Source organism: Pseudomassariella vexata (assembly GCF_002105095.1).
Source record: "Pseudomassariella vexata strain CBS 129021 chromosome Unknown BCR38scaffold_13, whole genome shotgun sequence".
NCBI classification, from domain to species: Eukaryota; Fungi; Ascomycota; class Sordariomycetes; order Amphisphaeriales; family Pseudomassariaceae; genus Pseudomassariella; species Pseudomassariella vexata.
The window spans coordinates 370874-396729 of NW_024467968.1; the positions used below are offsets into that span (position 1 = coordinate 370874).

The window sequence follows — 25856 nt, forward strand, 5'->3', positions numbered from 1 at the left end:
ATTCCCTACTTATCTATATGCTTCTACAACTTGTCTGAATTAATCAGCAAGTCTACCATTCATTGACTATATAAGAACCCTTTTGTTTCCATACATAGACCCTCGAAGAGAGGACCAGAGTTAGCTACAATACAGACAGGTTAGGCATATGTGCCCTCCTTTTGCTCCTTCAACGGGAACATCAAATCCAAGTAGTAGTACTACTAACGTAACTCTCTAAATCCAAACGCCCGTTCCGGGCCTCGATACTAGTAAGGTCTGTACTATACAGAACTGATACGAAAAGTTAGGGGGACCCACTGGTTAGGTGAATCCCATTCAATTAGATACTATAACGTTGCGCACTGCTGCATTATAGCATCCTCCCCCCTAGGTGCACGCATCAAGAATTCAAGCACGTTAAGGATTACGTCTAGCTGAAGCTAGATACCGAGTACGACACTAAAATCTATAAGGTGCTCTAGGGTCCTAGAGGCCAGCGGTGTTATTTGCCTAGATACACCAACAGGCCCGGTTGATATTGGAGCCGAACGGTAGATTCATACGACCACTACTACCACATTTGAGATAGACAGATCAGTTCATACTATCTCTCTCTCTCTCTCTGTCTCTCTTTCTGCTTTTAATTGTGATTTTACCTGTGTTGCGTTCACTTAGGCGGTTAAGCTGCGATTTATAGTAGGTCAGTATTCACAGGTCTGGCAAGGAGCTATACCCGCGTCATCCTCCTCTTCCTCAGCCAAAAGTTACGGCTCCTCATCTGCTACGGTACCATCGAAGAAATGAGACTGTATAGGCGGCGGGCTGACTGACCGACGTGCTCGTGTAGTGTACGATGTTTCGGCTGAAAGAGAAGACTTGGCTGGATTCGGGCAGCTTTTGTCAGGAACGATTAGGCTGCAAGGCAATAATAGTACAGAGTGAACGGCAGAAACAGGCGTTCCAACTCCCACTACCAACCAAAGAGCTTATATGAGAAAGTGTCTGTAGAACTCTCCACACCCAACAGCCACACCGGAGTAATTTTTCATCCATATAACCAAGTCATAACAAGGCCACGGCCAGATTACGGTCAGATCAAATAGACACATCAATCATTCACGTCAGCCTTATTGGTCAGATACGTGTAATTCAACATATACGTAGTGAAAACTTCGACAGAACGACTTGTTCATGGGTTGCAGTAATTGAACTCAACGTGGTTGCGGTTGCTAGGTAGTGACGGAGATGCCTCAAATTATTATATCTGGCAGGCTTTCTCTTGTTCCTTGCTGACCAAGTGGCATTTTATTGGCCAATCTAAATGCCCTGCTGAGAACTGGCGAAGGTAGTGCCTAACCAGGGCCTTCACCAGCGCCCTAATCTTAACCAGTGAGCGCCCCCGCTGCTTACAAAAGGTACCACTGTGCAAGGTCGCTCCGAAGTTACCTGAATCTACAGCATCATTAATTGAAACCCTAATTTATGAAGTAACCTCGATTCCCATTACATAATGTCCACCTGCAAGCCTCACCGAAACTCACAATCATAACCCGACCCTCAAACAAAACACATATCCTTCATGGCCCTCGCAAAAGCCTGACAAACCACCGACTTCGGCTGCGCCGTAGCACATTTATTGATCTCGCCAACCAACATCGGCTTCAACGAATCCGGGATCTGCCCCCACAGCGTACGCAAGGTCTCCATATGCCTCGGGGTGCTAGGCTGGAAGACCCGTGCATACGCAAACAGAATCTCCCTGATATACGTCGGCTGGACCTGATTATCCACCATCTCCATTAATCCCACAACAAAATCGTCAATCTGGACCAGCAACTCATCGCTACATCCCAGCCCGCATTCCTTGTCGAGCGCATTGCACACACCAATGTAGAACCGCGCCGCCTCGGCGAACCCGTACCGCCCGTCTTTCGCTTTGTCGAGAATGCTGTCGGCGCGCTCGAACAGCTCGAAGGGCTGACCCGTGTTGCGGTAGTTTTCCAGGCCGCGGAAGATGTGCCGGAGGGCGTCAAGGGTCGAGGCCGCGCGGTTGGGGGTCGCGATGAAGTTCTTGGGGAAGAAGTGGCGGCCCAGTGAGTGGTATCGCGCGTTGGGTAGGTGATATAGAATGTCATCGCGGCTGCAGTGGAAGACGCCACCATCGGTGACCACTTCAACGGGCCGGTCGCGGCGGGGGGCGTTCGTGGGGGGTGGTGAGGTTGGTTGGATACCGGCTTGGTAAAATACGCCGCCGGCGTAGCCACCAGTTGGTGGGCCACCGTAGAGGGGAGGCGGCGGTGGAGGCACAAAAAAGGGGCCCTGGGGCGGGATGGACCATCCAGGAAGGGTGCTACTCCCGAACCGTGCGCCTCTGGGCAGCATTGCCGTACCGGATGGTGGTAGCTGGATCAGATATCTATTCCTCGCACCACCTCCTCCCGAGTGGTGGGCGATAGCGTTCATTGTTGTCAATACTTTATCTATCACGAGCAAATTCGGTGGGATTATGGTAGAAATGGGCAGGCGCTGGTTTTCGCTCATTAGAAGCGGTAGGAGTATTTATCCATTGGGGCAACTGACGAGAGTGTGCTACTTTAGCCCACGTAGGGCTGACACCGCATGTTTGCTGCTATGAAGTGAGTGACTTGTCGCGTAATACCACAGCCTTGATTGTGCGGCGAGAGACACTGTAAGAATCAGCCTGAAACCGACAATCCGCTTCATGACGAGCTTGCGGGTGAAGTTTTCCGTCGACATGGCTATCTGCCAAACTGAATCAAGCTTGCCCTGACGGCAAACGCGACGGCGGTGAATGAGTTGGATTTAGTATAAAGACACTTCAAACACCAGGCCCATGTTTGCTCAACGGAAGTAGCGTCTTTTCCTTTAAGCGGCGCGGGAGTGCTGGATTGGTAGCATGCTTGATCACTTCGTAAATAGTGTTTGCTTGGTTGAAAAACATTAGTTGCGGAGCGAAACAGGCGGCTCAAAGAGGGTCGGGCGGTGGGCGTTGCCCCCAATGTCCAAACGTAGGTATCGCAACCTGGCTGAAATGGACATCACGAGTCATCATTGACCACCTTGTTTGGCCAAGCAAGCCACGGAGTCCACTGTGAGCCTAAGAACTTGGTGATTAGTCGAACAATATGTCGTCCCGCGCTGCCCACCATCCACAAATCACGACAATAGTGAAGCATGGCAGCATAGTAGGCGAGAATGATGAGCGCCACAGGCCTTCGCTGGTAGAGCAGCTCGGTGAAGGCCTCGGAAATCAAAAGTGGCCAGGAAAAGGCCATATGAACCCGACGACCTAATTGCTGCTGTGGCCCACTGCCGTCAAACACGAACTGGAGATGTTCGATGGCTCCGTGGCTTGCGTTGATGTCGTCCTCCGAGAGGTCACTTGCTTCAGATATCAGCTGACGGACGGCGTCGCACTCGTGACCTTCACCCTTTTCGCCGGCCATCTTGACACCCCACGCCAGGACTGGTTCTAGCTCCGACTGGATGAGCAGGTTGTAGCAGTTGCTTGAGATGGCTCGTACACCACGATGGAGGCGTAGGTAGTTCAGAAACCGTGTCAAAAAGGGATCCAGCTCAGAGTCTCTGAAGGCTATCGTGTCTGACATGAGATGCATGCCAATGAGGGTGGAGAACAGGAACATGCCAACACAGTTCGGCCCATCTGGCACCGGCGCGACCGAGTTGAACATGTTGATAGCGCGGCTTTGCAATTTGGTGGCCTGGTCTGAGTAGAACTGGCACTTTTCCGGGCCAGCCTCAACGCTCAATTGACGTGCCGAGAACGCGAGAATCTCGTACATCAAGTAAGGTGTTTGAAATGCTGCTTTGATGGTGACTTGTACCTGGCATCGCGGCATATCATTGTCTTCATCGCCGAACAGGAGATGATAATGATTCGTAAAGTGATTGAATAGCTCCAAGTGCGAAAAGTTGATGCTGCAATTGCCATCGGAGTGGATGAGGTCGCCGTTATCCGCGAAAAGGTCGACCGGCTGGGTGAAGTGCGTTTGCGGCGAAGTGATGGAACTAGTCGGTGTCCCGACTGCGGTGTCTACGGCCGGACTGTTGGAGCCAGTAGAAGAGGGGACTGATGCCAAAGCAGGTACCGGCGTGGTTGGCTGGACTCCCGTTTGCGTGTCGGGGTATGTGCAAACCCGATCAGCTCGCAGACAGGCAATGCATTGGGGGTGCTGCTCATCACACTACGGCGCCTGTCAGCTCAGAAGAGGTGGGAGTACGGGCGGGACTCATTAGGCTGATTTCAGCGGTGGTGGGAGACACGACTTACCCTGATGTGTCGCCTCTTGCATTCGAAACAACCTTTCCGGCTCTTTCTATGCGACCTCCGCATCATGTTACCGGTGGTGTGGAATCGGTGCGACAGTTTTATGGTCTGTTCTCAAGTAATACGCGGACAGAAAGCCTGTTGAACACCTGTTTTGAGATCAAGTTTTCCCTGACCCCATGCGTTCTGGCGGGTTGTCAATCTAGCAGATATCGACCTTTCATACCCGTTCGAACGCGCTCTTCTTCTGTGAAACGTATGGCTGAGAGCGTGGAGCGCCGTTTAGGTGTGTTTTTCTGCCTTGTGATAAGTTTAGCGAGGCGTTCAACGAGGCTTGGACCTGAGATACGCGCGTCTCTATTCACTAATGCCCCTTGAATCCGACCGCAGGCAGCCTAAGCAAGTGAACCATTGAGACAGGGTGAATTTCTCATTTCAAAATTGCTGGTATCGTAGGCCTCTTGGCGTAATGCAGTGCACTAACCTAGTGTGGTTATCTAAATACGCGTAATCGGCATTTCCCGACGCTATGGATCAGATTGGCGGATTTATCTGTTCACGGTTGCTGGCATGAAGAACAGTCTCAGCGTGCAGTTTGCGGGTAGGTAATCGACGTCTCGTGAGAACTAACTTCAAGAGATCCAAGCATCTGTTCATACTGATGTACTATAAAGTATGGAAGCCCCTGCTCGCATTATCCTTGTGGGAAGAAACAATGCCCCGAACGATTCTTATTTTCCCGCATCCCGTTCCGCCATAATCTTCTTCCGAGTTTCATCCGAAATAACAATGTACTCTTCCACCGACACACTATCCTCAAAAGGAACCCTCAACCACTCATCGGCCTTCGTGACCAGCCCATTTTGGACTTCCAAGTCTACAACTCCTGAGTACTGGAATGGCATTCCAGTGGCTTTTCGACGCGGGAGGTCGTTCACGAAGACGCCCTTGTTCACAGTCCGGAAACTGCACTTCGCGTTCCCCTTCGCTTCGTCGACGTCGATCCAGTACACAGGGAAGGCCGGGTCGACGTACACCTCGAAGTCTTTGTGGGCTCCGCGCCAATTGCGGTGGTGTCCCTCTATGAATGGACGAGGAACACGAATTTGGGCACCGTGGTCGGTGAATAGGCAGTCGTCAGAGACGAGGTTGAGTAATGCTTTGGGGTCCTCCTCGGCCCAGGCAGTGGAGTAGCGCTCTGGGAGGGTTTTGAGGTCTTTCGCCATTTTTTCCGAATTGCAGATTTTCAGCTTTGCAGCTCTGCGGTTGTGTTACGATGCCAACGCGGATTTCCCACATGCTACTAGGGGAAGTTGTCTTCTTATATGCGTAGTCCTGACTGCTACGGCGAATGCCAAAACCTCCGACCAGGGTTGTCGATTCGTTCTAACCAAGGTCACCGAACCTCAAATCTCCATGGTTTCCCAGATGGGGAAGGTGATGGGCCAAGCTTGAGATACTTCATCCTATATTCTTCGTCTCGTTCAGATAACTCATCCACGGTGGCGATGTCTGCTTTGAACCGGCACCGTGGCTCAGCTGGCACCCTCGTTTAAATATTACCCCGCAGGCAAACCGGGCCATCCGATTTCTTAGAAGACACTGGTAAGCAAGCAGCGGTGCCAATTTTGTGCTGCTAACAAGCAAATCTGACCGCGGTGGCGGCTAGCGGAGGGCGGTTTGGCATCGTGGAGAATTGGTGGCCATGTTTTGGAGATCCCATTGGGTCTCCTGTTCTACACACCTTAGCTAACCCAATAGTGTTGGAAGGAGATTCTCCAACGAGACTCAAAAGCAACGAACAAAACCATAAGTGACACCGGCCCGACTTCTCTCACATCTCATTCGAAAGAAGAACATGTGATGGGTGTTGTTAAGGTCTAAATGCCTGTCCCAAATTAGGCAGTCGATCAACGGGCTTTGCGGCCAATCATAGTGGCGATTGTTTAACTCCATAGCTGCCTGTTTCTGATATATTTTGGCGTTTTCGCTGGCGTATCTACAAGAATTGAAACTCGCTGAAGAACGCGATTTCCATCAGGACATAGCTCGCGGGATCTTCAAGGACACTTGAATCAAAACTTATTCGCATCCCCAAAGCCACTACTTTGGTAAAGTCCCATGGTGGCAACTGATTTTTGCTAGTAAGAGCTCAAACAAAGTCAATTGACTGCCTGCAGCTGAAGGCGACAGCACCTGAGGAAGCTACTTCATACCTGAATCCTACCGTTGTGAAAGAAGCTAATAATCATATAAGCACACAACTATTGGCTCTCTTCGCTGTGACGGTGCTTCCTTTTCTTTCTTCTCCCCTCAACACCAAAAGCACCGTTTGCTTCACGCGTCTGACCTGATACACAATCACGAAGACAACGATCAGAGGTGCCCGAAATCAATCGCGTCCAACATCCCCAACCCTCAGCATGGACGATGTACCCAAGCAGAAATACCACGTTCGCGACTTGGGAACTCGGTCAGTGAACTTGTTTCCCACCCGAGCTGAGGTCTTTCGTGACATCAAGGATGTTCAATTGAAGTCGGGTCCGAACCAGATCATTCTGGTCGGTTTGTCGCCCACAGTCGATGAGCAGTCCATCAAAGTTGAAGGAACTGGGCCAGCCATCATTACGGACATCGCCGTTCAGCTTCTTCCCAACCGCGACATTTTTCAGGACATATACCCCGACTCGGATGACGAGGAGTCGGACAGCGATTCCGGATCAGACGAAGACTATGGTGATCACGAGGATAGTGGGGAGCTCAAAGCATTGCGCGAGCAAATATGCCTCTTGCGCGACGAGGAAAAGAGTGCCAAGGAGATCGTGGCGAGCGCTGAGACTCGCCTGAAGATCCTCGACGATTATAGCCGCATGTTGACGACGTACCGCAAGGATCAGGCCGCTCCATCTATCGAGGAAGGCGTTGAGACTTACCGAACAGAAAGAGTGAAAGTATTTCGCGATCATATGAACGGCATGATCAAAAGTCGCGAGATCTCCAAGAAGATGGACGGACTGACCAAGGAGGAGAATCGCCTGATTAAGCAGGCTGATAAGGAGAAAGCCAAGGCGCTCAAGATGAAGGCCAAACGACTCAGAGAAAAGGCTATGGTGATCGAGAAGGGAACCAGAAGAAAGAGGGAGATGCTCCAGGAAAGGCTTAGAATCCGCAAGGAGCGCGAATCCTTCTGGCCAAGGAATGTTGACACGGTCAAAATCAGCCTGGACGTTACCAACTTCACCCCGATAACATCGCGTCATAACTCCATGGCCAGCGACACGGTCGAGGCTGTTCCAGACAAGGCATCCGAACAAGGCGAATCTGACGCGTCCACCATCTCTTGTGATCTCTCTGTTAGCTACGTTACCACCCACGCTTACTGGGCACCCAGCTACGACCTGGCCTTATCGACCACGTCCAACTCGGGCCATCTGTGTTTCGATTCCCGGCTGACCAACATGACTTCGGAAACATGGAGCAACTGCAAGGTAATCCTGTCCACGTCCCAGACTGACTTCTCTAGGTTGAACGACACCATCCCCACCCTCGTCCCTTGGCGAGTCCGGCTTGCAGGCAAGGGGAGTTCTGGTGCATATACGGACATCATGTACTCTCGGGATGAACAGTCACACAAGGCCGGTTGGAATGAGCAGACTTTTCGCCATTCGCAGAAACCGCGCTCGGATATGTTCGGTGTTGATGGTCCCTACACCACAGGCAGTCTCTTCGGCCAGCTTCCTGCAAATAACCGCGGCACAGAAGGTCTCCAGCGTGTCCAGACCAATAATCAACCTCAATCTACTGGTTTTGGCGTTGCCAACATCCAGTCCAGTGCTGGTGCCCTATTCGGATTCGGTACTACGGCTAGACCCGCCCCTCCACCTGCTGCGCCGGTTTCTCGTCGTAGCGACGTGTATAGTCTAGAGATACCCGAGACCGAAGTCAACTGCGACGAAGACGAAGGATACTCCGCCTCTTTCATAGAACCCCAACCTGAGCTCGCATTTCAGGATTCCACATTCGAGGAGACTGGTTTCACAAGCACCTACGACCTTCCCGGCCTCAAGACTCTTGCTCCATCTTCTACAGTCTCCAAGCAACGCGTCGCTCGGGTCACGTTTACCAGTGTCTCCTTCAGCCACACGGTCGTCGCCAAGTACAAGCCTGTAGCATTCCTCAAGGCGAAACTGAGAAATGGCAGCAACCTGACTCTACTCAAGGGCCAGACAGGATTGACTCTCGATGTCACCTTCATGGGTCGTACTACACTGCCTCGATGCAGCCCGGGTGACACCTTCACTCTTAGCCTTGGAGTCGACCCAGCAATCCAAGTCGCCTACCCCAAGCCCCAGGTTAAGCGCAGCCAGTCCGGCTTGTTCTCCAAAGAAGACGGTGTTCACTACACACGAGCCATTACTCTGTCCAATACCCGATCCGGCTCCAAGGGCAAGCCCGTGCAGCTGACAGTCTTGGGCCAGATTCCCGTCAGCGAGGATGAGCGCCTACGCATCGATATCCTCCACCCTAGAGGTCTGGTGGTCGGTAGTGTTGGTGTTGGTGCTGGCGTTCCCGGTAGAGAAGGCAAAGAGGAAAAAGACTGGGGTAAGGCGGTGGCTCAACTCAAGAAGGATGGCGAGGTTTCCTGGGATGTCACCCTCAATGCGGGACGCATGGTCAAGTTGGACTTGGAGTATGAATGTGCTTTCCCAGCAGGAGACCATGTCGTCAACGTCTAGTGGGCCGTGAAGGAAATCTTCCGGAAGCTGGGGATGGGTGGAGGACACTGCATCGTTCAGAAACGACAACGAATTAGGATGTCATAGGATGGGACGCCGCGTGATGAGTTAGGATACCGTAGGATCCGCAGAGTGAGTACAGAACGAATGACAAAAGCCACATGAAACAGAATGGAAACCTGCACAAGTGCCCGAGTTGATTGAAAATACCATTTCTTTGGTTCCGATGAAGGAATCGTAGTAAGTCCGTCCACAACAACTGCGCGGGACAGGACGAAGAACCAATAAAGCATTGAACACCATGATAAAATGGGACAGACAGACATTGAAAACCATTCCGAAATCATAACTCACCCATTTCACTCAAGGAACGAAACAATCATAGCATAGTGTGATTCATTATGAAACTAAATGACCGGACTCGCGGGTCCCTACCTCGAAATTGGGTAGAACTGCAAACCAACGCAATGGTATGAATTATGCCAATGTAATAGCATAGTAGTAGTGAAACAACGGATCAAAGGCAATATACGCCATATAGTACATTTCCCCCTCTAACGCCTCATACTGACATGGTCGTTGCAAGCTGCAATCGAGATCCCTCTAGCCGTAGCAAGAATAGGAAATCCACTTATGCACCCACCAATCTGCCCCTCCAAATGTAGCAGCTTGTGTAAGGAAATGAATGCATGGTTGCACAGTAGCCGCAAGCGAGCAACGGGAGCCATGAGCCTGTATTCATTATGATGCCCTAACGCCAACGTGGAACGGTAGATCAGAAATCGTCCTGCGGTGAAACTGCTGATGCTGATGGAACTCGTCACGCCCCTAATACTAGTCGTTGGTGAGCGAACACGGAGAGGCAACGAAAAATGAATCGCATCGCAAGGGGGAGATCATACACCACCACCCATGAAAGCCGCCAGATCGTCCAGCTCCAACAGCTGGTGCTCAAACGCCCCGCATAGTTCGGCAGCGGTCATATCGGTACCCGAAGTTGGGGCGGGAGGTTCAGATGGCTGACCTCCTCCGGCTGAAGATGGAGCATTGGGCGACCCGACCTTGCCTTGGGCTGGTGGCGGGCTTGCTGTCGTTGGTGTCGACGCCCCCGCGGATCCTCCATTGATCGTGGTAAAGCCCGTTCTTCGGGGAGGCTCGCTTCCTCTGCCGTCATTTGGTTGGTCATGGGGCTGTGCAGATGCCGGTCGGTCGTAATCCATTGGCTCTGGATTATTGTCGGGCTGGCTAGCTGTGTCATCCTTGATCGAAGACGGTGCTGGCTCTGGCTTGATTTGGGTGGCAGCGTTGTCACCATTGCTCAAGACCTTGGCCATGACAGATAGATGACGGAACCACGGAATTGCCAGCGTCCATGCTTCTGCACCGTCCTGGAGGTAGCGCATGGCGTCGCGCACAAGTGCCTCTGCGGTTTCATCGACGTTGGAGGGTGTCAATCCCTTGAGACTGAACCACGCAACCGTCGAGCCCGCGGTGAAGCAGGCGAACAGCATGACAAGTGGGAAACAGACGGTGGAGTCCTTGTCCACGTTGGCCTCGAGCGCAATCAACAGCGAGATAATGCTATGGGCAGCAGCGAAGACTCTATCTACCGTTTGCAAGTGCGAATGAGGCACCATCCGCCATGTCTCGTGGTTAAAACCTTCGGTGGTAACAACTTGCAGTAGTCTGCGACGGTTGACCATGATAGTGGCGCAATGAAGAAGTGAATGCAGCATGGCGTACGTGTATCCACTTCCCATGGTAATGTGCAGGTTGATGTGGCCAGGCTTGTCCATGAAATGCATCGGCAAGGCTTGACGGACACTCTCAATTTCTGTTTCCAGACTTTGGCACTGCTGCTCTGAGAAGGTCTCCACAGTGACGGTAGTAAGCATCTCGATCACGTTGCGCCATGCTTGAGTTGCCATGACGATGTGGCCAAACTCGCCAACTTCAGCCAAAGGAGTCGTGGGATCCGGGACACCGCGTGGTGGGGCACCGCTCAGCGTGCGGACGAAGACGGGGGTGCCGAAGTTGAAGCTCATGTCTGGACACGGCAGGGCTACATCCTTGATGTCATGCGCCGACAGAGCCGGATGACGACCGGGGCTGCTGGTCAAGAAGCAGTCGAGGATGTAGATCAGCCACAAGGTGCGTCGGAAGGATTCGTCTTTGATGAATTGATCAGCCTCCGGGCGACTGGCATGTTGGGAGATGATGCGGTACATCTGAGCCATACGCGCAGCTTGGCCCAGGTAGATGTACGCGCGGACCGCATTCCGAGATCCCCATTCATGAATTGTGAGAAGGCATAGAGCCTGGATATCATGTAGGGTCGGGTTGTCCATATTTTGCATGAGGGTGGTGAGGCACTTGACACCAAAGTGGTCGGCCGCCATCATCGCACCACCTTGGCCGCCATATCGGCGAATTAGAGGCTGGGAACTTCTGTAGATGGAGTTAGCACTGGAAATTAATCATGTGGCTAAAACAGCCCAACGAGGACGGGATGACATCTGGGGCCTCGGCAGGATTTGCCCGCTCGATTGAGCCATTGCTGAGTGTGCAACATTGGCCGGCATGTGTCAGGGTAGGTCAGGAGGTGAATGAAAACATGAATGAAAACGCTCGAGAATTAGTTTGCTTACCTGGCAGCCAGACACAGAAGGCCATTGATCATGCTGGAATCAAGGGTACCATTCTTTAGTTTCTGCAAGAAGGATGGCTTATGGAAGGCCACACAAGACGGAAGTGTCTTGTTAATAACTCGCTCGCACTCCTGCATCAACTCGGGCGTGAGTCTGAACAGCTGTTAGTAACTGGTGGTGGCAATTTTGGAACACGGAGAAATCGAAAAGCACCGGCACGTCCTGTTGCAGCGACAATTTCGTCAGGGCGTTTGCCTGAAACCCCACGGACGTGACGTGCAGCGAAGCAGGGCATCAGGAAATGGTGGTAAGACAGCGACAGAAAAATGAGGAAAACAGCAGGTGCTAGGTATAGACAAACAATGGTGCAAATGCAGAAGCCGTGGAGGTAAACATGGACTTACTTCTCGCTACTGGACTGTACGGAACGCGACCCGATAGTCTGACTGGGCGCAGGCTGTCGCTCGGCAGCGGATGACACGCTGCGTTCTCCAGGCAGGCTCTCACGGGGACGAGATCCTGTCGTGCGTGCAGGCGACTGTCCATGGTGATGGGCGAGGCTTTCCGATGGCAGATAGCATTCATGCAGACCCTTGGCGCAGTTCTTGCACGGCGCGCGACCGTTCTCATAGACACATTTCGTCTCTGAACGAGGTTAGTGACTGAGACAATCGCGACGCTCAAAAGACAGGCGAGTACTTACTGCCTTTGCGACAGCGAACACACGCTCCGCCAGCGCGCAGCGACGTGCCGCGAATGTTTGCAGCGCTGGCCATTGGTGTTGAGGGTGGGCAGACGATACAGCGTTGAGAGGATGAATTGAAGCCTTCTGCCGACGCGACAGGGTTTCCGGGAAACACGGAAACTGCCAGCGATAGGCTATAGAGTATCCTCGGAACAAAATGAAACTGCTCCGGGGGCAGGTCCGGTTGAAGTTGACTGACTTGTTGAACGGCACAATGAGAGGTCCGCGAATATGGAGTTTTTCTGCTGTGAGTCGGTCGGCGAAGTGGGGAGAGGGTTTTTGAGGAGGTGAGAGGAAAAAGACGCGAGTGCCTGGATTGGGCGGCCCCAGGCAGGCGGCACGGCTTTCACGGCTTGACAGCTTTTGCCACGGGTCGGCTATGGTGGATCCAGGGCTCGCTGCACGGGGACTAGAAAAGGGATTTCGTCCTAACGTTAGGAATCTGACTGGTGCTCAAGTTAGAAGGAGTGGTCTAGGAAGTCAACCGAAGACTGGGCAGGGTGGGAGGAGCACCTGCGAGGTGCCGAAGAGAAGGCCGGGGGAAAAAAGAGGAAGGGATGGGTCTGGATCTCAGGCTGACGGACGGCGTCTCGGAATTACGGTGGGCGGGGCAGGAGCAGCCCGTAACTTCACACATCGTAAACTTGGAAGCAAGCCCTCACTTAAGTTCTGCCGACTAGGCCACTGTTCGAGTTGGAAGACTGAATTTAATTACCCTGAGGTACAGAAGCGATGCGATAATCCTAGAGGTAACTGCTCTTCCTAGCTTCTGCTAATTATTTTCAAACTGCGCATGGCTGGCTACCTCAGTCGCTTCCGCCATCGCTGAGGCCGGGACAGACCCCACCAGCATCTCAAGCAAAGCCACTCTACTGGCTACCTTGCGAGGCCGATCAAGACCCAAGCGGCCGACCGCCATACAGCCCTCCCCCCCCGGTCCTCCAGCTTGCAACCATCCAAATGACCATTAACCAGCTCTTCAGGCTTCATTCATTCATCAGTCATCGACTACTCGTATGTACCTAGGCCTGCCATAGCCTCTATAATCCCCATACGACTTACACCAACTTTGGGACTTTCTCAAACGGACAGTTGGAAAGTGCGCCCAACGACTTGCAACGGGCGCCAATCCGCAGCAGCAGGCTGGTTGAAGCACGCCAGGTAGTATTTACAGCTCTCGTCTTCGTCTCCTTCTTTAACCAGTCGACATATGTCATTCCCCTTCTTTTTATTTTATTTTTTATTTTTCTTAAAGGTCCTACGGACTGTCAACCTTTGCGCTCCATGTACCCGAGTGCGCCTGGCGGCAAAATCGCGTGGCCGCATTTTGCAATTTCCTCCGCTTTAACTAGAATACGACACTCGTTCTTGCCAACGAGGAGAGGGTTTCAACATTCGACGAAACCAGACCTAACTTAACTGCCTGGTGCTCATGCGATTGGGTGAATGACCGGGCTTGGATGGATCAGTCGTTGCATTGTGCGACGACTTTGGACCCCTCGCCCGGACCCAGAGGTACCTCGTTCCAACTCGGAGCCTGCACGCTTCTGCCGAATATTCATCAACACCCGCAAGCAAGCAAGCAGCTATGTAGTACACGCCATGACACTTCCACCCCACGTGTCTGTCGCCTGACGAACACTAAGGTGGGGAGGGGGAAGGGGGGTTGCCCCTTGTGCCAGAAAAAGTTCGAGAACTCCATTAATAACGTCCGAAGTGCAAAAAGTGTATTTCCTAAATGGTGGGTCAAGAATGTCCTCGCCGCTCCGAAGCATGGAGCATTGAGATCTTACGCAGCTGGCCTCCGGCTTGGGGGTGGTCATGCAATTGCGCTATCATCCCTCGGGCCCCCTTGCTTCGATTCTTCCCGATGCCGTCGTCGCAAACGGAAACGTCAACGGCAAATTCGATCTGGTTCTACCAAGGTTTCTTTAGGTAACATGGCCATTTGGCTAAATCTATGGATGGGCCATCGCTCCTTTTTCTTGACACCATTTATTCAACCCTCTGGCCAACAATCTCGTTGCATTGACGGAGAAGACTGGCGAGATCTGCCTGGCTGCGTTGTGGGGTGGCCCGGCTGCCCGGGACCAATGGAGATGGCTGGCACTTTCCGCTGGCCGTGTCGCGCTTTTCTTGCTCTCACATAGTGGTGTGTGCACCTCACTCGAAATCAACGGGGCATCGAATTCGCCCGGCGCGTTTGCACTGCACTCGCAGGTCGTGCCGTCAAGCCGCCTCAAACAAGCGATGGTTTTCAATTAAATAACGCCTGGCCAAGCGAGCTGGTTATGATCGCAGACTCCAGGGCGGAATTTAGGGTGTCCTGAGATCGATGATGGTTCGTTTGTGCGCAAAAGGTCTGAACCCGTGCCATCACCCGATGATGACAAGGGGGAAACACGCCTGCGCCCGCGCCCGCTTCCCCTTGCCCTGCTCCGAGAGGCGCACTTGGGAAAGCAGCGACACGAATCAAAGATCAGCCACTCCTGCTAACCGTCTGCGCCGTGCGGAAGTGTGTGCCGCCCAGGCCGATCTTTCATCTGCAACGATGCACCACCCCTTTTTTTCGTTATGCCTCGGGCCAAGCCAGCGCCAATTTCCAATAGTTTGCTCCGAGGTTGGATCGTGATACTCCGGCGCCAAGGTTGAGCGCCCAAGTACACTTCCGGGTCGCGAGGAGAAAATGTCGCCGTTGCGCTGGTTCCATCAGACAGGCCTCTACTGCAACACTCGTGCAAACGAAACCCCCCAATGTGGGATGCACCTCGCAGATGATGATACGGCCTCGTGCGACCGGACGCAGGATGGCAGCACCGCCAACGTCGGTCGACGGACGCATCGAGGCAACCTGCTGGACTGCGAACCAACGCGTTCCGTCGGACTCAGCGCCAGAGCAGAGGACAAGACCAAAAATAAAAACCAGCGCCATTTGTATTTACGAAGTGCCGTGTTTTTATCGTCACTGCTACCGAAAATACATCCATCGCAGTGGGCCTTTGTCTCGGTGTGGTAAACGCTGACACAAATCGATTCCACCGCGAATTACCGGACATTCGACCCTCGGAGCCTTTCCCCTTGTGTTCGCCCCGTCTGACTTGGGCCATCGGTCTCCGGCTTGCTTGTCAGTACTCCACGCTCCGCAGTGCTTATCTTCTCACTGGACATGACTATTTACAGATTTCTTTTTTTTCATCTCCCAAGTGTTTTCTTATATAATTACAGACGTTATTCCACTATTCTATTTCAGCAACGTGATGAGATGTAAATCGTCGTACCAGACACAATCACGGAGGAGGGGGGCGCAGCGCCGCGGGATCTCGGGTGTGAAAACAGCTCGAGGACCCCACTTTCGTGTCAGGTCACCAACAGCCGAAACATCCAGCAGGAGCGCTCCGGGGAAGCCCAGCAATCCAGATGAGCCCGTACCACTGCCAAGCCGTCCAGGTGCCTTCGCTTCCGAGCGAGAAATAAAGCAGATAGGATTTTTACGATTCAGAGTTTGTAGAGTACTTATGTACAAACTCTGACCGGCACCTGTCACCCACACTCGAAAAACTCGGAGTCGCCAAGTCCTCCGGTTTTTGGTGGGTTCATCATCAGTTTAACGTGACGACTGCAAAGCTCCAGCCCCACGAGATCACGTCCATCCTTCATGTCGCGCAGAGATTGTGTGGCGAGATACTAGCTAGGCTACTTCACTGCCGTCATAAGCCGTAGGCTTTTATAGGGAGTATAACACACGAGAGTTACAAAGAAGTATGATTTCACAGATAACGGCGTCTTATTACAGCAATTATAAACTCAATGTCGTCTGAAATAATAACTGGTTCTTCGTGGATAGGACTAAGATTGCCGCGTCTTGCCTCATACGATAGAGAAAGGGTCTCAAATGCAACAACCAGCTGTCAATCTCAGGGCATACATACGATTGAAGACGGCACGAGACAGTTTTATGAGTATGACTTGTACTCACATCCCAGGGAGACGTTCGTGCATGATATTCTGGGTCACTGAACATAGATTAAACATTATCAATAGTTCTCGAGCTTTCGTTTCTCGACTTGACTCATTCCTAACACCCGGTATGACGACTGTCTATCCTGTCGCAAGCCTCGTCATCATCGGTCTTGCTGCGGTACATCAACGCCCGTTTCGATGTCCGCTCAGCCTAAACAGCCTTGTAAACGTCATAGCTCAGCCAACCCATCACCAGTGTGCTGCACGAAAATGGCCGCCCCGTTGTTTGTCTTGATGAAATACCCCGAGGCCGTCGATTGAAGGATTTCCGATACCGCTTATAACGGCGCCTGGAGGTTTCTGCCCATAGAAAGAAGCAAACCAACGAGGGGGTAGAAGAGAACCGTTGACTCGGCCGAATGTGAGAACTGTCATGTTGCCCGTTGGCGTTGCTCCTATGGGCGTGGCGGGTGAGATGGTCAAGTTGGCGGTGAATAGGTACGCTAGGCCTGGTTTGGGTGGCATATTTGCTGGCTGGCCTGGCTCTCCTATACCTCGCCCTAGCGGGTGAGCTAATGCGAAAAAAGCAATCGTGTTTTCATTTTGGCGAAGCGAGGATTCGAGTGTGATTAGGGTAGCGTAGCGTGTTGGACTCATGATGGCGAAGGTTGAGTCGTCCAGGCCTACTTAAGTAATTATTCTTATTCTTGGACCTTTGACTCAGCTCATCTTTTGTCTTGACAAAACTTGGCGCTTTCGCAACGGTTAATTACTTATGTAAGGTTGGATCGGCATTATACTCACAGATATTACCAAATTGATCTAGATATCGCTGAGACGTGAACGAGGGATAAGTTTACCGCAGCGAGGGATGCAGTCAATGTTGAAGAACACCGGCTGATCCATTTCTCAAGATTTTCCATTTGGGATGATTCGCCAGCTGGTTGATTCCTTAAGCATGCATCTATCAGATTGAGGTCCAGCACTTCCTTCATGCTAGCACTCGTTCGTTGGTGAAGTAGGTTCGCCATCATTTTAAAACAAGATCTATATTGAAAATCTCGAGTAAACTTGAGATAAATGATTATTATTATTAAATACGCCGTAGGCTCGAAGCCCCCGGTACCTCTACAAGTGCTCCCTATGTCAAACCGTGCCCTAATGGCTGGACTAAATACATACGCTGCTACGTAGGTTCGCTCTATTAGCGACTGCGTTACGTCCACCACAATACTATGTTAGTTCTCACCCTACTAACAAAGTCCCCCTGAGAAGATCGATATTATCCGGGCCTAAGCGCTATCCGGCCAGTTCTGAGTAGCCACCTTGTGATAGTCCCGCTGACAGATAAATAAACTCGATGCATATTATACACTGGTGGCTGTCATATGAGAAAGTATGACAGGGTTGTGCAGTTGAGAGTGTTGTTCGACTTCCAACACCAGCCCAGGAATACAACCCCTAAATGTTAATAAGATCATAGCAGGCTACTTCTTGTAATGAATATTCCGGCATGTGTCGATCGTATTCACTTTTGGGCGGATAGACGTCAGCCTATCCAGCTCTTGACTGGACAACTCGCGCCTCTTTTCGGCCGCGAGTGCGAAATCTCCGCTTCTCCTCGAGCCAGCAGCACCTATGAAAAGATCAAGTATGAGCTACAGCGCGTTTTCCGGGGCTTCAATCACATCGTAAACAGTCAATGCGATGCCTGCAAGAGTTCCCAGCGTCCTGATATGGTGGCAAGCGAGGTCAGCAGAGCTGCGTGGAGGACCGCTTCGACGCCAGAGATGAGCATCAGAGCGCTCATGATGAAGTCAAAAATCATCTCCCGGCGTTGTTCTGCCGTGATCTCATCGGCCGTCTCGACAACCTTGCTCCGTGAGGAGTACCGAGATTGAGGCAGTGTCCACCAAGTCCCCGTCGTGGCTTCTACTTGGATTTGATGTTCCCGTTGAAGGAGCAAAAGGAGGGCACATATGCCTAACCTGTCTGTATTGTAGCTAACTCTGGTCCTCTCTTCGAGGGTCTATGTATGGAAACAAAAGGGTTCTTATATAGTCAATGAATGGTAGACTTGCTGATTAATTCAGACAAGTTGTAGAAGCATATAGATAAGTAGGGAATGTTCTATCCTTGCCACATTTCTCGTAATAGAGGTATGTGGGGATGGTCGCCGTTCTAGGTGGCGATAGTGGCAAGTATAGGACCCACATGGCCCACAGGGCCCATATTGTCCAACTCTTCTTGAAAAGCCAATTCGGAAAAGAAAAGCTGTGAGCCGAGATTTGACGAGAGAGCCTTGCTGTTGTCTAACGTGGGCGCCATCAAGTCCTTGGGGTCTCTGATGTCGATGGTTCTGCTCAAGGGGAAGCCCGACCAGAATGTGTTGTGCTTCTTTTCGCACTCCAACATATCTTTACCTGCATATGCACACCCTATGTAAATAGTCACGGTCAAGTCGCCGAACACAACCCAGGACTTGTTTATCCCGTACCGGTCCATCATCTCATCGAAAAACCCGTTTTCATCAGTCAATATATACGTAATGACGGGCTGCGCGCTTGACCCGTAAGGAATCCAGTCAGGACAATCAGTCGCCTCGGTGCGCTTGCCAGATTTGCAACCTTGGGAATTGTCGCAGATTGAGCATCCCCCAAAACCACGACTGCAATATCTGCAGCACAGTACGATGTCAGTCTTCGTACAACTGAAGAATCCCGATTCTTGTGCGCCTGCCATCCATGTTTTTGAGTTGTTGGGGGACAAGGCGCTTGACTTGGTCTGCATAGGTTTGGAAGTTTTCAATGTATCCATCGTTGATTGTGTCAGTGTATGTGCAGAGCCTTGTCGAGCATTTTGACTTCAGCTCCGACAATGTACTGGTCCATGCAATGGTAAGGGATATTGGTCTGGGCAGCGGCGATGTCTTCAATGGTGCTGAATTTTGCAGCGCATGGCGCTGGCTCTTCCTAGACAGAATCGTCTTCGTCGTCGGAACTTGCAGCAGCTGACAGGAGCCAGGCATTTATGACTGAGGTGAAGGGATGTGACGGCATATTAGTATTGTTCTTGGCCGTTATCGGGTAGGCTCCTCGCGCGTTAAGCATCTCAACTGTACCAATGGTGTAGAGGTTAAAGAACCAAATCGCAGCGCTGCCAATATTAAACACCCGCTGTTGGCAGTCTTGACTATCAACGCAGGGTTCAATATAAGCCTGAAACCAGTTATAAAGCCCAACTTCAAGATGTAGATGTTGTTAGAGCCGATAATTCTCAAACTCCAAGCGGATTTTCAGTGTTCGTGAAGTCATTCCAGTCTCCAAAAGTCGGGTCGCCGTTGAATAAGTCCAAGGCATCGGTGAAAGGCTCAGGCGCTTGCAGATTCGGGAGGTAGTAAGGACTCTCGGTTTGTATTTTAAGTATGGCATGAAGATTAGTGGTCAGAAAATTGACTTCAGGAAATTACAATTGGCATACAATTCCAATAAGAATGCCTTTGAAGTTGAACAGCTGGTACTGGTACAGAATACAATGTTCAGAAGCTCTTCCGTATAGCCATATTGCGCTCGTACTTTCAATCAGGATACCTGCCTTCCCAAATTAGCAAACGTTGCACAGCAGTCGAGACATAACAGGATTTGAAGCCAGTGTTGGTTATTTACCACCTGCGATGTAAGTATCGATCTGAGTCTCTGCGACATTGCTATCAAGGTCATGATCTGCAACCCAAGCCCAGATATTTTCAAGACAGCCTGTTGAATAGATGTCATGAAGAAGCATGAAGCCAGCGATACAATCTGGATCCACAGCTCCCGTCAACTTCGGACAATCGCCCACCTGCAAGTCAGTGCCCTTTGCTCCGCCGATTCGAAAATGACTCTCTGTGTGCAATATTTATCAGTCACTGTGAAGTCTGCAAATAATTCTCTTTTGGACCTGGTGGACTTACCTCACATTGCTGCTGATCCCTTGCTTGTTTCGGTGACGTTCCATTACATCAGCACGACGCCAGCGGTCGAGCCAATGGTGAACATCAGGTCCTGGATTTCAACGACTTCGGCATCTCCAGCCTCTCCAACTTGTACCATCACTCGTGCATTTTCCATGTCTCCAAACTTATCTCCTTTTGAAACGATCCGAGCCCAGCACTCGCCGACAAGTCTGGTTCCCACGCCCATAAATATCGTATCTGTGACAACGTATGACCCTGCAAGTATGTACACAACGATATTGGCAGCACGTGCAACTTCGAACAACAGTTGATATGCTGGCGAGGAAAATAAGGGCGTGGAAGTTCTCTTTTTGTTGGTCCTGGTAATTTGATGTCTGGGCCCGTGGCAGAACTTTTTTACTGGGCTTAGAGAAACCTTGTTTAAGACTTTCCGCGGTTGCCCGTAGCTTTGAAAGTCGAGTTTGCGATGAGTATTTCAGCTTTTCCCGAGTCCATTTATACACTATACTGTCGATGAGCTAGGACATATCACCTTGCTGTACTATGCCTATTCTAAGATATGTTAGTAAAAGTAAGCATAGACAGATTTGTAACTAAATTCAAAATTTCCTGATACATTAGACCGAATCACGAACGGGAGATTAGATGAACCTCTTTCGTCGAGGCTGACCCCCTGTGGGGAATGGCCATCGAAGTTTCGAGTCTGATGATGCAAAGAAGATTGTTTGGGGTCGGCTCATTTGGTAAAGATCGACACAATAACAATGAGCGTGAGGAAAGAAAAGTCCAAGATAGAGCAGGCATCCTCTTACACACAACATGGTGATTGAGATAACAGGTGGTTGCCGCAGGCATTGTAAAGTGGAGAGAAAAGAATGGGAGAGCAACTCGCTTCATTCTCCTACTATCTCAAACGGACTACATATTTCATTGGTCTTATTGAAGCACCTGAGAAAGGTGCTATCGAACGAATGCATACAATATTCACCACAATATAAAATATATATTTCCCTTTCCCTCTAGAGAGTAGGCTTTGGTCCGGGATCTATACATACATTAATTATGATGGGGAAGGCATCATCTATGTAATGACAACTTGAAATTGAAATAAAGAAAACCCAGAAGGGGATTGGTTAACTCGACAGACCAGAAATTTGCATTGTCATGGCACAACATACTTTTATAGTGATATTATATAACTCCTACTCTGTTCTGCCCCTCGCCCGGGGGCGTGTTGTCACAGTCTTCGACTTATCTATTCTCTTCTCGTCGCGTGGGTATCCATCTATCCCTTTTCTATGCCCAACCACTCCACTTCTAAAACTTCTCATTACCTGCGTTGAGACTCCTGTCCTCAGAGGGTGTGCAAATGAACCCGTTTAACGCCTCTCTCTCAGAAGCGAGCTCGTCGCTCTCTTCCCCAAGAATCTGAATACGAGACATTGGTCGGGCGTCTCCCGAGCTGTAGGCGCCTGGACCTGAAACTCGGCCCACGTCCGTATCGCGGTCTTTTTCGTCCTCTATGGACAGTAAAACATCTAGCCTGGACATCACCTCGTTCTACGGATTGGTGCTAGACGGGGTTTTATCTCCATTTCCTGCTTCCGGCCTCCTGACCATCCTCGCCGATGAATGCTTCGCTACTCTCTACCTCATCGATAGTCCCATCTCCTGTGGCATCTAGCGGATAAGGACCCTTCCTACTTCTCGGTAGCTAGGCCTTTTTTACCTTCTATTGACAATGGATCGGCGTTCTCTGTCGTCTTCTCCCCTTCCTCTGATTCGGTAGCCTTCTCATTATCAAACGCAGGGACATGTCTGCCATCCAGCGAGTTTTCCTTTGTGAATTTCTCGCCCTGTCTGTCATTGTCTTCCCGGTGTATAACTACCTTAATAGTCTCTAGGTGTACCGATACACCTGCCTTACGCTTAAGCTCCGTATACGTTATTCTAGGATACCGGCGGCATAAAACGACCAGATGTCTCTCATATCTAGCGCTTAACTTTAGTAGGTACCTATCCGCTTCTTCGTAGCTGTGGCTTTCGTCATTTTAGCGCGTCCGGCGATATCAGTGATAGTTTGGGGCCTTGACGTGCCGAACGCGTCTACTACCTCCTTCCGACTTATACCACTTGCCCTGACGGCTACAATGGCGGCTCTAGCTTCTAGGCTGAATTCGAAATTTGCGCCGCGATTATCGCTTATTTCCATAGCAAAAGCCGGAAAATATATTGCAAATTAGGGTTGTAATAGCTAGTTGAAATCAATACACTAATATTGTTGTTTTGTTAACCAAATTGGGGTGTGTGTGGAGTATCCGGGGACTTTTTCGTGATTAGTGTACCACGTCTCATGTTTTCTTTTTCAGGAGCTGAGCTTTCATACATCAATCTGGTCAACAATCTCCTTGTGCTATTAGGTCACAGCTTCGCATTCTCGGCGAATCCAAAATGACTCCAGAGCCCGCAATTGTTCTGCATCTTGTATCCAGGGTTAGCCATCGATCGTATCGCTGGCATTTTGACCCACTCTCGCTCGCTGACCAGCGAGCGGCCTTAAGGACGCTCATCGAGCGTTGACGTATCGCTAGGTGGGTCGCTCGGCGAGAGGATCGGCGAGCTCGGCGAGAATGGTGATAGTTTTTGGTGTTTTGGTATTACTACATAACCTCGTCGTCCAGCCCTGAGAGGCCAGCTGCTCTTACAACAAGCCGCCAATCATTGTTATCCACCAAATGGAGGGGAATTTGTGGTGTGTACACGCCATTCAGACTCCAAGACCGTATGCTCTGGGCCTGTGATACGATCCATCGGCTTAGGCGATTCCTCAACGGACTCAACATACGCCCTGCGCTGTTGAATTGACGCTCAGTCTCGCATGTTGACGGAGGTATAGTAAGGTAATCTATAGCCATATAGCTAAGCCGAGGAAAACGTCGCTGACCAACATCCCTCCACCATCGTATTGGGTTATCCTTGTATACTGCGATGCCGCAGACTGGCTCGGCGAGGTATAGATCGAGCTCATCTTCGATTGGCGGCAGCGGTTGGGTAACTTGGGCCGGACGCTTCGCCCTAGACTTGTATATCTTCGTCCTTCTTGTCGCCTGGGTATTCTGTATGCTTTGCGTACCGGGGTCGGGTATCGTGGAGTTGTTACTACGTTGCCTAAAGAATAGACGTCTTTGAGCAAAGCTCATCGAGGCCACGCTCTGCTCAGTTGGACGCTCGCTGGTAATTACGTCCCTATGGCACATCTCTAATTAGTCATTATCGCACAAGAGCACGCTAACTTACTTGGTACTATAGTTATTAACCCACTCCATCCTTAGCTTGCCCATTACGTCAGCCCTCCACGTATCTTGCTGCCGACAAGGTATCGACGACCAGGCGTCGTCGAGATGCTTCATCTTTCGGCAAGGATGGAAGATTACGGCAGCATAGTACGCGAGCCCCGTCATCTTGGTATAGAACTCGTCGAGCTTTTTCCAACGAAGACGCAAAAAAACCTGGAGTGTGCGGCGCGTTTTAAGGTCAAGTCCTGTAAAGAAATCGCGTATTAGTACTAGCTAAGGGAAAAGTTAAGCGCCATACCTTCAAAGATTGGGATATCTTCACCATTTAGCTGACCATTGTGAGACCTCTTTTCTATATAGACAACGCCCTCATTGGCAGAGCGCTCGAGATGGTCAAGCAAGATCTCGAATGAAGGGAAGTAATCCCACATGCCGCCGGCCTTGCCCTCCTCGTCATCGGTGGCAACAGCGCGCGATTGCAGGCTTTTTGAGATAACTGCGAAGTCCCTTAATACGAGCTGAATAGCCCGGATCACGCGCCAATCATTGGTAGTAAGGCCATACTTGAGGATCTCAGGCTTGGGTTGATTGACGTCGCACTCCCTATCGACAGTATTAAGGAACTGGTCGAATGTCTTTTCACCGATTTCAAGGGCTCGGCTAGCCATAGCCTCGTCGGATTCTCATCGCGTCTTGACGCTGTGAACAAAACAGAGTTTTTTACCCAGTACTGCGAGGACTGCGCTCGAAGGTTAAGGTAAGTTGACTGCTTCTTGAAAGACAGACCCCAAAACAATGGAGTTTGCCAAATGGGCCATCCTTGCGGTACTGATCAAGGGACTTGGCATTGAGATGTTCAGGTGCTTTGACGACATCATAGCCAATACGAGAATCGACGTTTTCGGTATCCTTATCGTTATCGCCATCGTCAGCGTCTAGGTTGATGTTGTCCCATCCTGGGCGAGTCGCAAGTTCATCAACCAAGCCCTGGATCAACTTATCGTCATCCTCTGCGTCACTATTAAGTTCGCCTTCATCAAGACCATTCAATAGCGCTGTAAAGTCGTCGGTCCTCGAGCCGTATATCAGGGACTTCGTAGAGAGATTGATGGTATGGGGGGCCACATCGGGGAGACGCCTCTCTTTAGGGTCAAAGCTATAAACCATACCGAGCACATCTAAGCATGTATCGTTGTTGGTGGCATTATCAAGAGTAAAGAACCCGATACGCTCAGCTGTAATACCGAAGCCATTGAAGATAGCCTGATGCGAGTGCATATGGGGTGTGAAATTGTTGTATTGGAAAAGGATCGCCAGGTCAGCTATTCTGGCCTGGCAGAGCTCTTTTATAGCTCTTATCTATCTTATCTCTAGCTATAGGGCAACCCCCCATGGGGTCACGTATCATAGCCACAATCTCGTCGGCGATGGCCTTACCGGTATGCCTACCTTGCAGAGGTGGCATACCGAGCTGGAAGCACCAGTACTTCCAGTCAAGGTCAAGAAAATAGACAGTTACGCCGAGAAACGAGGTATGAGTCCTTGAAGTCCATCCATCGAACGAGAAATGGATCTTACCCCTAGCTGTCTTGAGTAACGCGATAACTGACTCCATCGCCCTTATATACTCTTTCTGCAATAATCGTACTAATGTCTGACTCGATGGGATCTTTACCGTCGGATTCATCGCTTCCATGACCTTAAGGAACCTCGTGGAGTTAATGGTAGTAAAAGCGAGGTTATCGCTAACTAGCCAGTCGAGCAAGAGTAACCTTACGACACGGCTTTGATGAAGGGAGTTGAATTTGTTAACAAGAGCTTGTTCGTAGGGGTTGTGACGGTCGATTCCGAGATGGTCAGTAGCGTCAGTTACCTTGCGCTTCCTGCTTGAAGACGGTTCCTATTATTGTAAGTATGATCCAAGTCGATAGGTAGGTACCTACAAAGATCTCGTGTTTCTTTAGATGACTAGTAATACTAGCTGAGGTTGAAGCGATAAAACAGTACTCCTTTTTTTGCTTAGGATGATCCATCAAAACACACTTTGAACACACCCATAGCCGCTTCAACTGTGGTGTCTTCATGCGGTAGCCAAAACGCCAATGCCACGCTTTGAAGGTATTTGGGTCCGGATCAGCCACGCAGCCTGGAAACCGTGCCCAGATAGCAGCGGTAAGTTGGCTATAGTCAGGATATGGGGGCTGCGATAATAGCTCATCGTTGGC

The 25856-nt window shown here is 50.7% G+C and overlaps 11 protein-coding genes across 11 annotated transcripts; 2 read left to right on the forward strand and 9 right to left on the reverse strand.

The window, feature by feature from the left end:
• Positions 1 to 1539: 1539 nt before the first annotated feature.
• Positions 1540 to 2445, reverse strand: BCR38DRAFT_412558 (uncharacterized protein; the record flags this gene model as incomplete). The annotated part of the gene is made up of 1 exon (XM_040858713.1): positions 1540 to 2445. The coding sequence occupies one exon, from the start codon at positions 2443 to 2445 to the stop codon at positions 1540 to 1542; it is 906 nt and encodes a 301-aa protein (XP_040712121.1).
• A 596-nt stretch (positions 2446 to 3041) lies between these two features.
• On the reverse strand, positions 3042 to 4360 carry BCR38DRAFT_488578 (uncharacterized protein; the record flags this gene model as incomplete). Its single annotated transcript, XM_040864289.1, has 2 exons — positions 3042 to 4208; positions 4295 to 4360. 2 exons carry the CDS (start codon positions 4358 to 4360, stop codon positions 3042 to 3044), a joined length of 1233 nt encoding a protein of 410 aa, XP_040712122.1.
• A 211-nt stretch (positions 4361 to 4571) lies between these two features.
• On the reverse strand, positions 4572 to 5782 carry BCR38DRAFT_59088 (uncharacterized protein). The gene is made up of 2 exons (XM_040865503.1): positions 4776 to 5782; positions 4572 to 4591 (listed from the first exon to the last, which is right to left on the reverse strand). Exon 1 carries the CDS (start codon positions 5515 to 5517, stop codon positions 5023 to 5025), a length of 495 nt encoding a protein of 164 aa, XP_040712123.1. The 5' UTR covers positions 5518 to 5782; the 3' UTR covers positions 4572 to 4591; positions 4776 to 5022.
• Positions 5783 to 6314: 532 nt separating this feature from the next.
• On the forward strand, positions 6315 to 9186 carry BCR38DRAFT_444864 (uncharacterized protein). Its single transcript, XM_040860964.1, has one exon. The coding sequence runs from the start codon at positions 6715 to 6717 to the stop codon at positions 9025 to 9027; it is 2313 nt and encodes a 770-aa protein (XP_040712124.1). The 5' UTR covers positions 6315 to 6714; the 3' UTR covers positions 9028 to 9186.
• A 737-nt stretch (positions 9187 to 9923) lies between these two features.
• On the reverse strand, positions 9924 to 12451 carry BCR38DRAFT_412562 (uncharacterized protein; the record flags this gene model as incomplete). Its single annotated transcript, XM_040858714.1, has 4 exons — positions 9924 to 11475; positions 11676 to 11828; positions 12080 to 12320; positions 12379 to 12451. The coding sequence occupies 4 exons, from the start codon at positions 12449 to 12451 to the stop codon at positions 9924 to 9926; spliced, it is 2019 nt and encodes a 672-aa protein (XP_040712125.1).
• A 1307-nt stretch (positions 12452 to 13758) lies between these two features.
• BCR38DRAFT_59156 (uncharacterized protein) lies at positions 13759 to 14781 on the forward strand. The gene has a single exon (XM_040865505.1). It carries the CDS (start codon positions 13881 to 13883, stop codon positions 14568 to 14570), a length of 690 nt encoding a protein of 229 aa, XP_040712126.1. The 5' UTR covers positions 13759 to 13880; the 3' UTR covers positions 14571 to 14781.
• On the reverse strand, positions 14782 to 15515 carry BCR38DRAFT_59134 (uncharacterized protein). Its single transcript, XM_040865504.1, has one exon. The coding sequence runs from the start codon at positions 15350 to 15352 to the stop codon at positions 14993 to 14995; it is 360 nt and encodes a 119-aa protein (XP_040712127.1). The 5' UTR covers positions 15353 to 15515; the 3' UTR covers positions 14782 to 14992.
• Positions 15516 to 16629: 1114 nt separating this feature from the next.
• Positions 16630 to 17037, reverse strand: BCR38DRAFT_412564 (uncharacterized protein; the record flags this gene model as incomplete). Its single annotated transcript, XM_040858715.1, has 1 exon — positions 16630 to 17037. The coding sequence occupies one exon, from the start codon at positions 17035 to 17037 to the stop codon at positions 16630 to 16632; it is 408 nt and encodes a 135-aa protein (XP_040712128.1).
• Positions 17038 to 19845: 2808 nt separating this feature from the next.
• Positions 19846 to 20265, reverse strand: BCR38DRAFT_498288 (uncharacterized protein; the record flags this gene model as incomplete). Its single annotated transcript, XM_040864782.1, has 2 exons — positions 19846 to 19970; positions 20046 to 20265. Coding segments are annotated over 2 exons (345 nt in total), but the record flags the coding sequence as incomplete, so codon positions are not given.
• A 1387-nt stretch (positions 20266 to 21652) lies between these two features.
• On the reverse strand, positions 21653 to 22547 carry BCR38DRAFT_412565 (uncharacterized protein; the record flags this gene model as incomplete). Its single annotated transcript, XM_040858716.1, has 3 exons — positions 21653 to 21855; positions 22065 to 22253; positions 22352 to 22547. The coding sequence occupies 3 exons, from the start codon at positions 22545 to 22547 to the stop codon at positions 21653 to 21655; spliced, it is 588 nt and encodes a 195-aa protein (XP_040712130.1).
• Positions 22548 to 23952: 1405 nt separating this feature from the next.
• BCR38DRAFT_444876 (uncharacterized protein) lies at positions 23953 to 24904 on the reverse strand. Its single transcript, XM_040860965.1, has one exon. It carries the CDS (start codon positions 24796 to 24798, stop codon positions 24352 to 24354), a length of 447 nt encoding a protein of 148 aa, XP_040712131.1. The 5' UTR covers positions 24799 to 24904; the 3' UTR covers positions 23953 to 24351.
• Between the last annotated feature and the right edge of the window lie 952 nt (positions 24905 to 25856).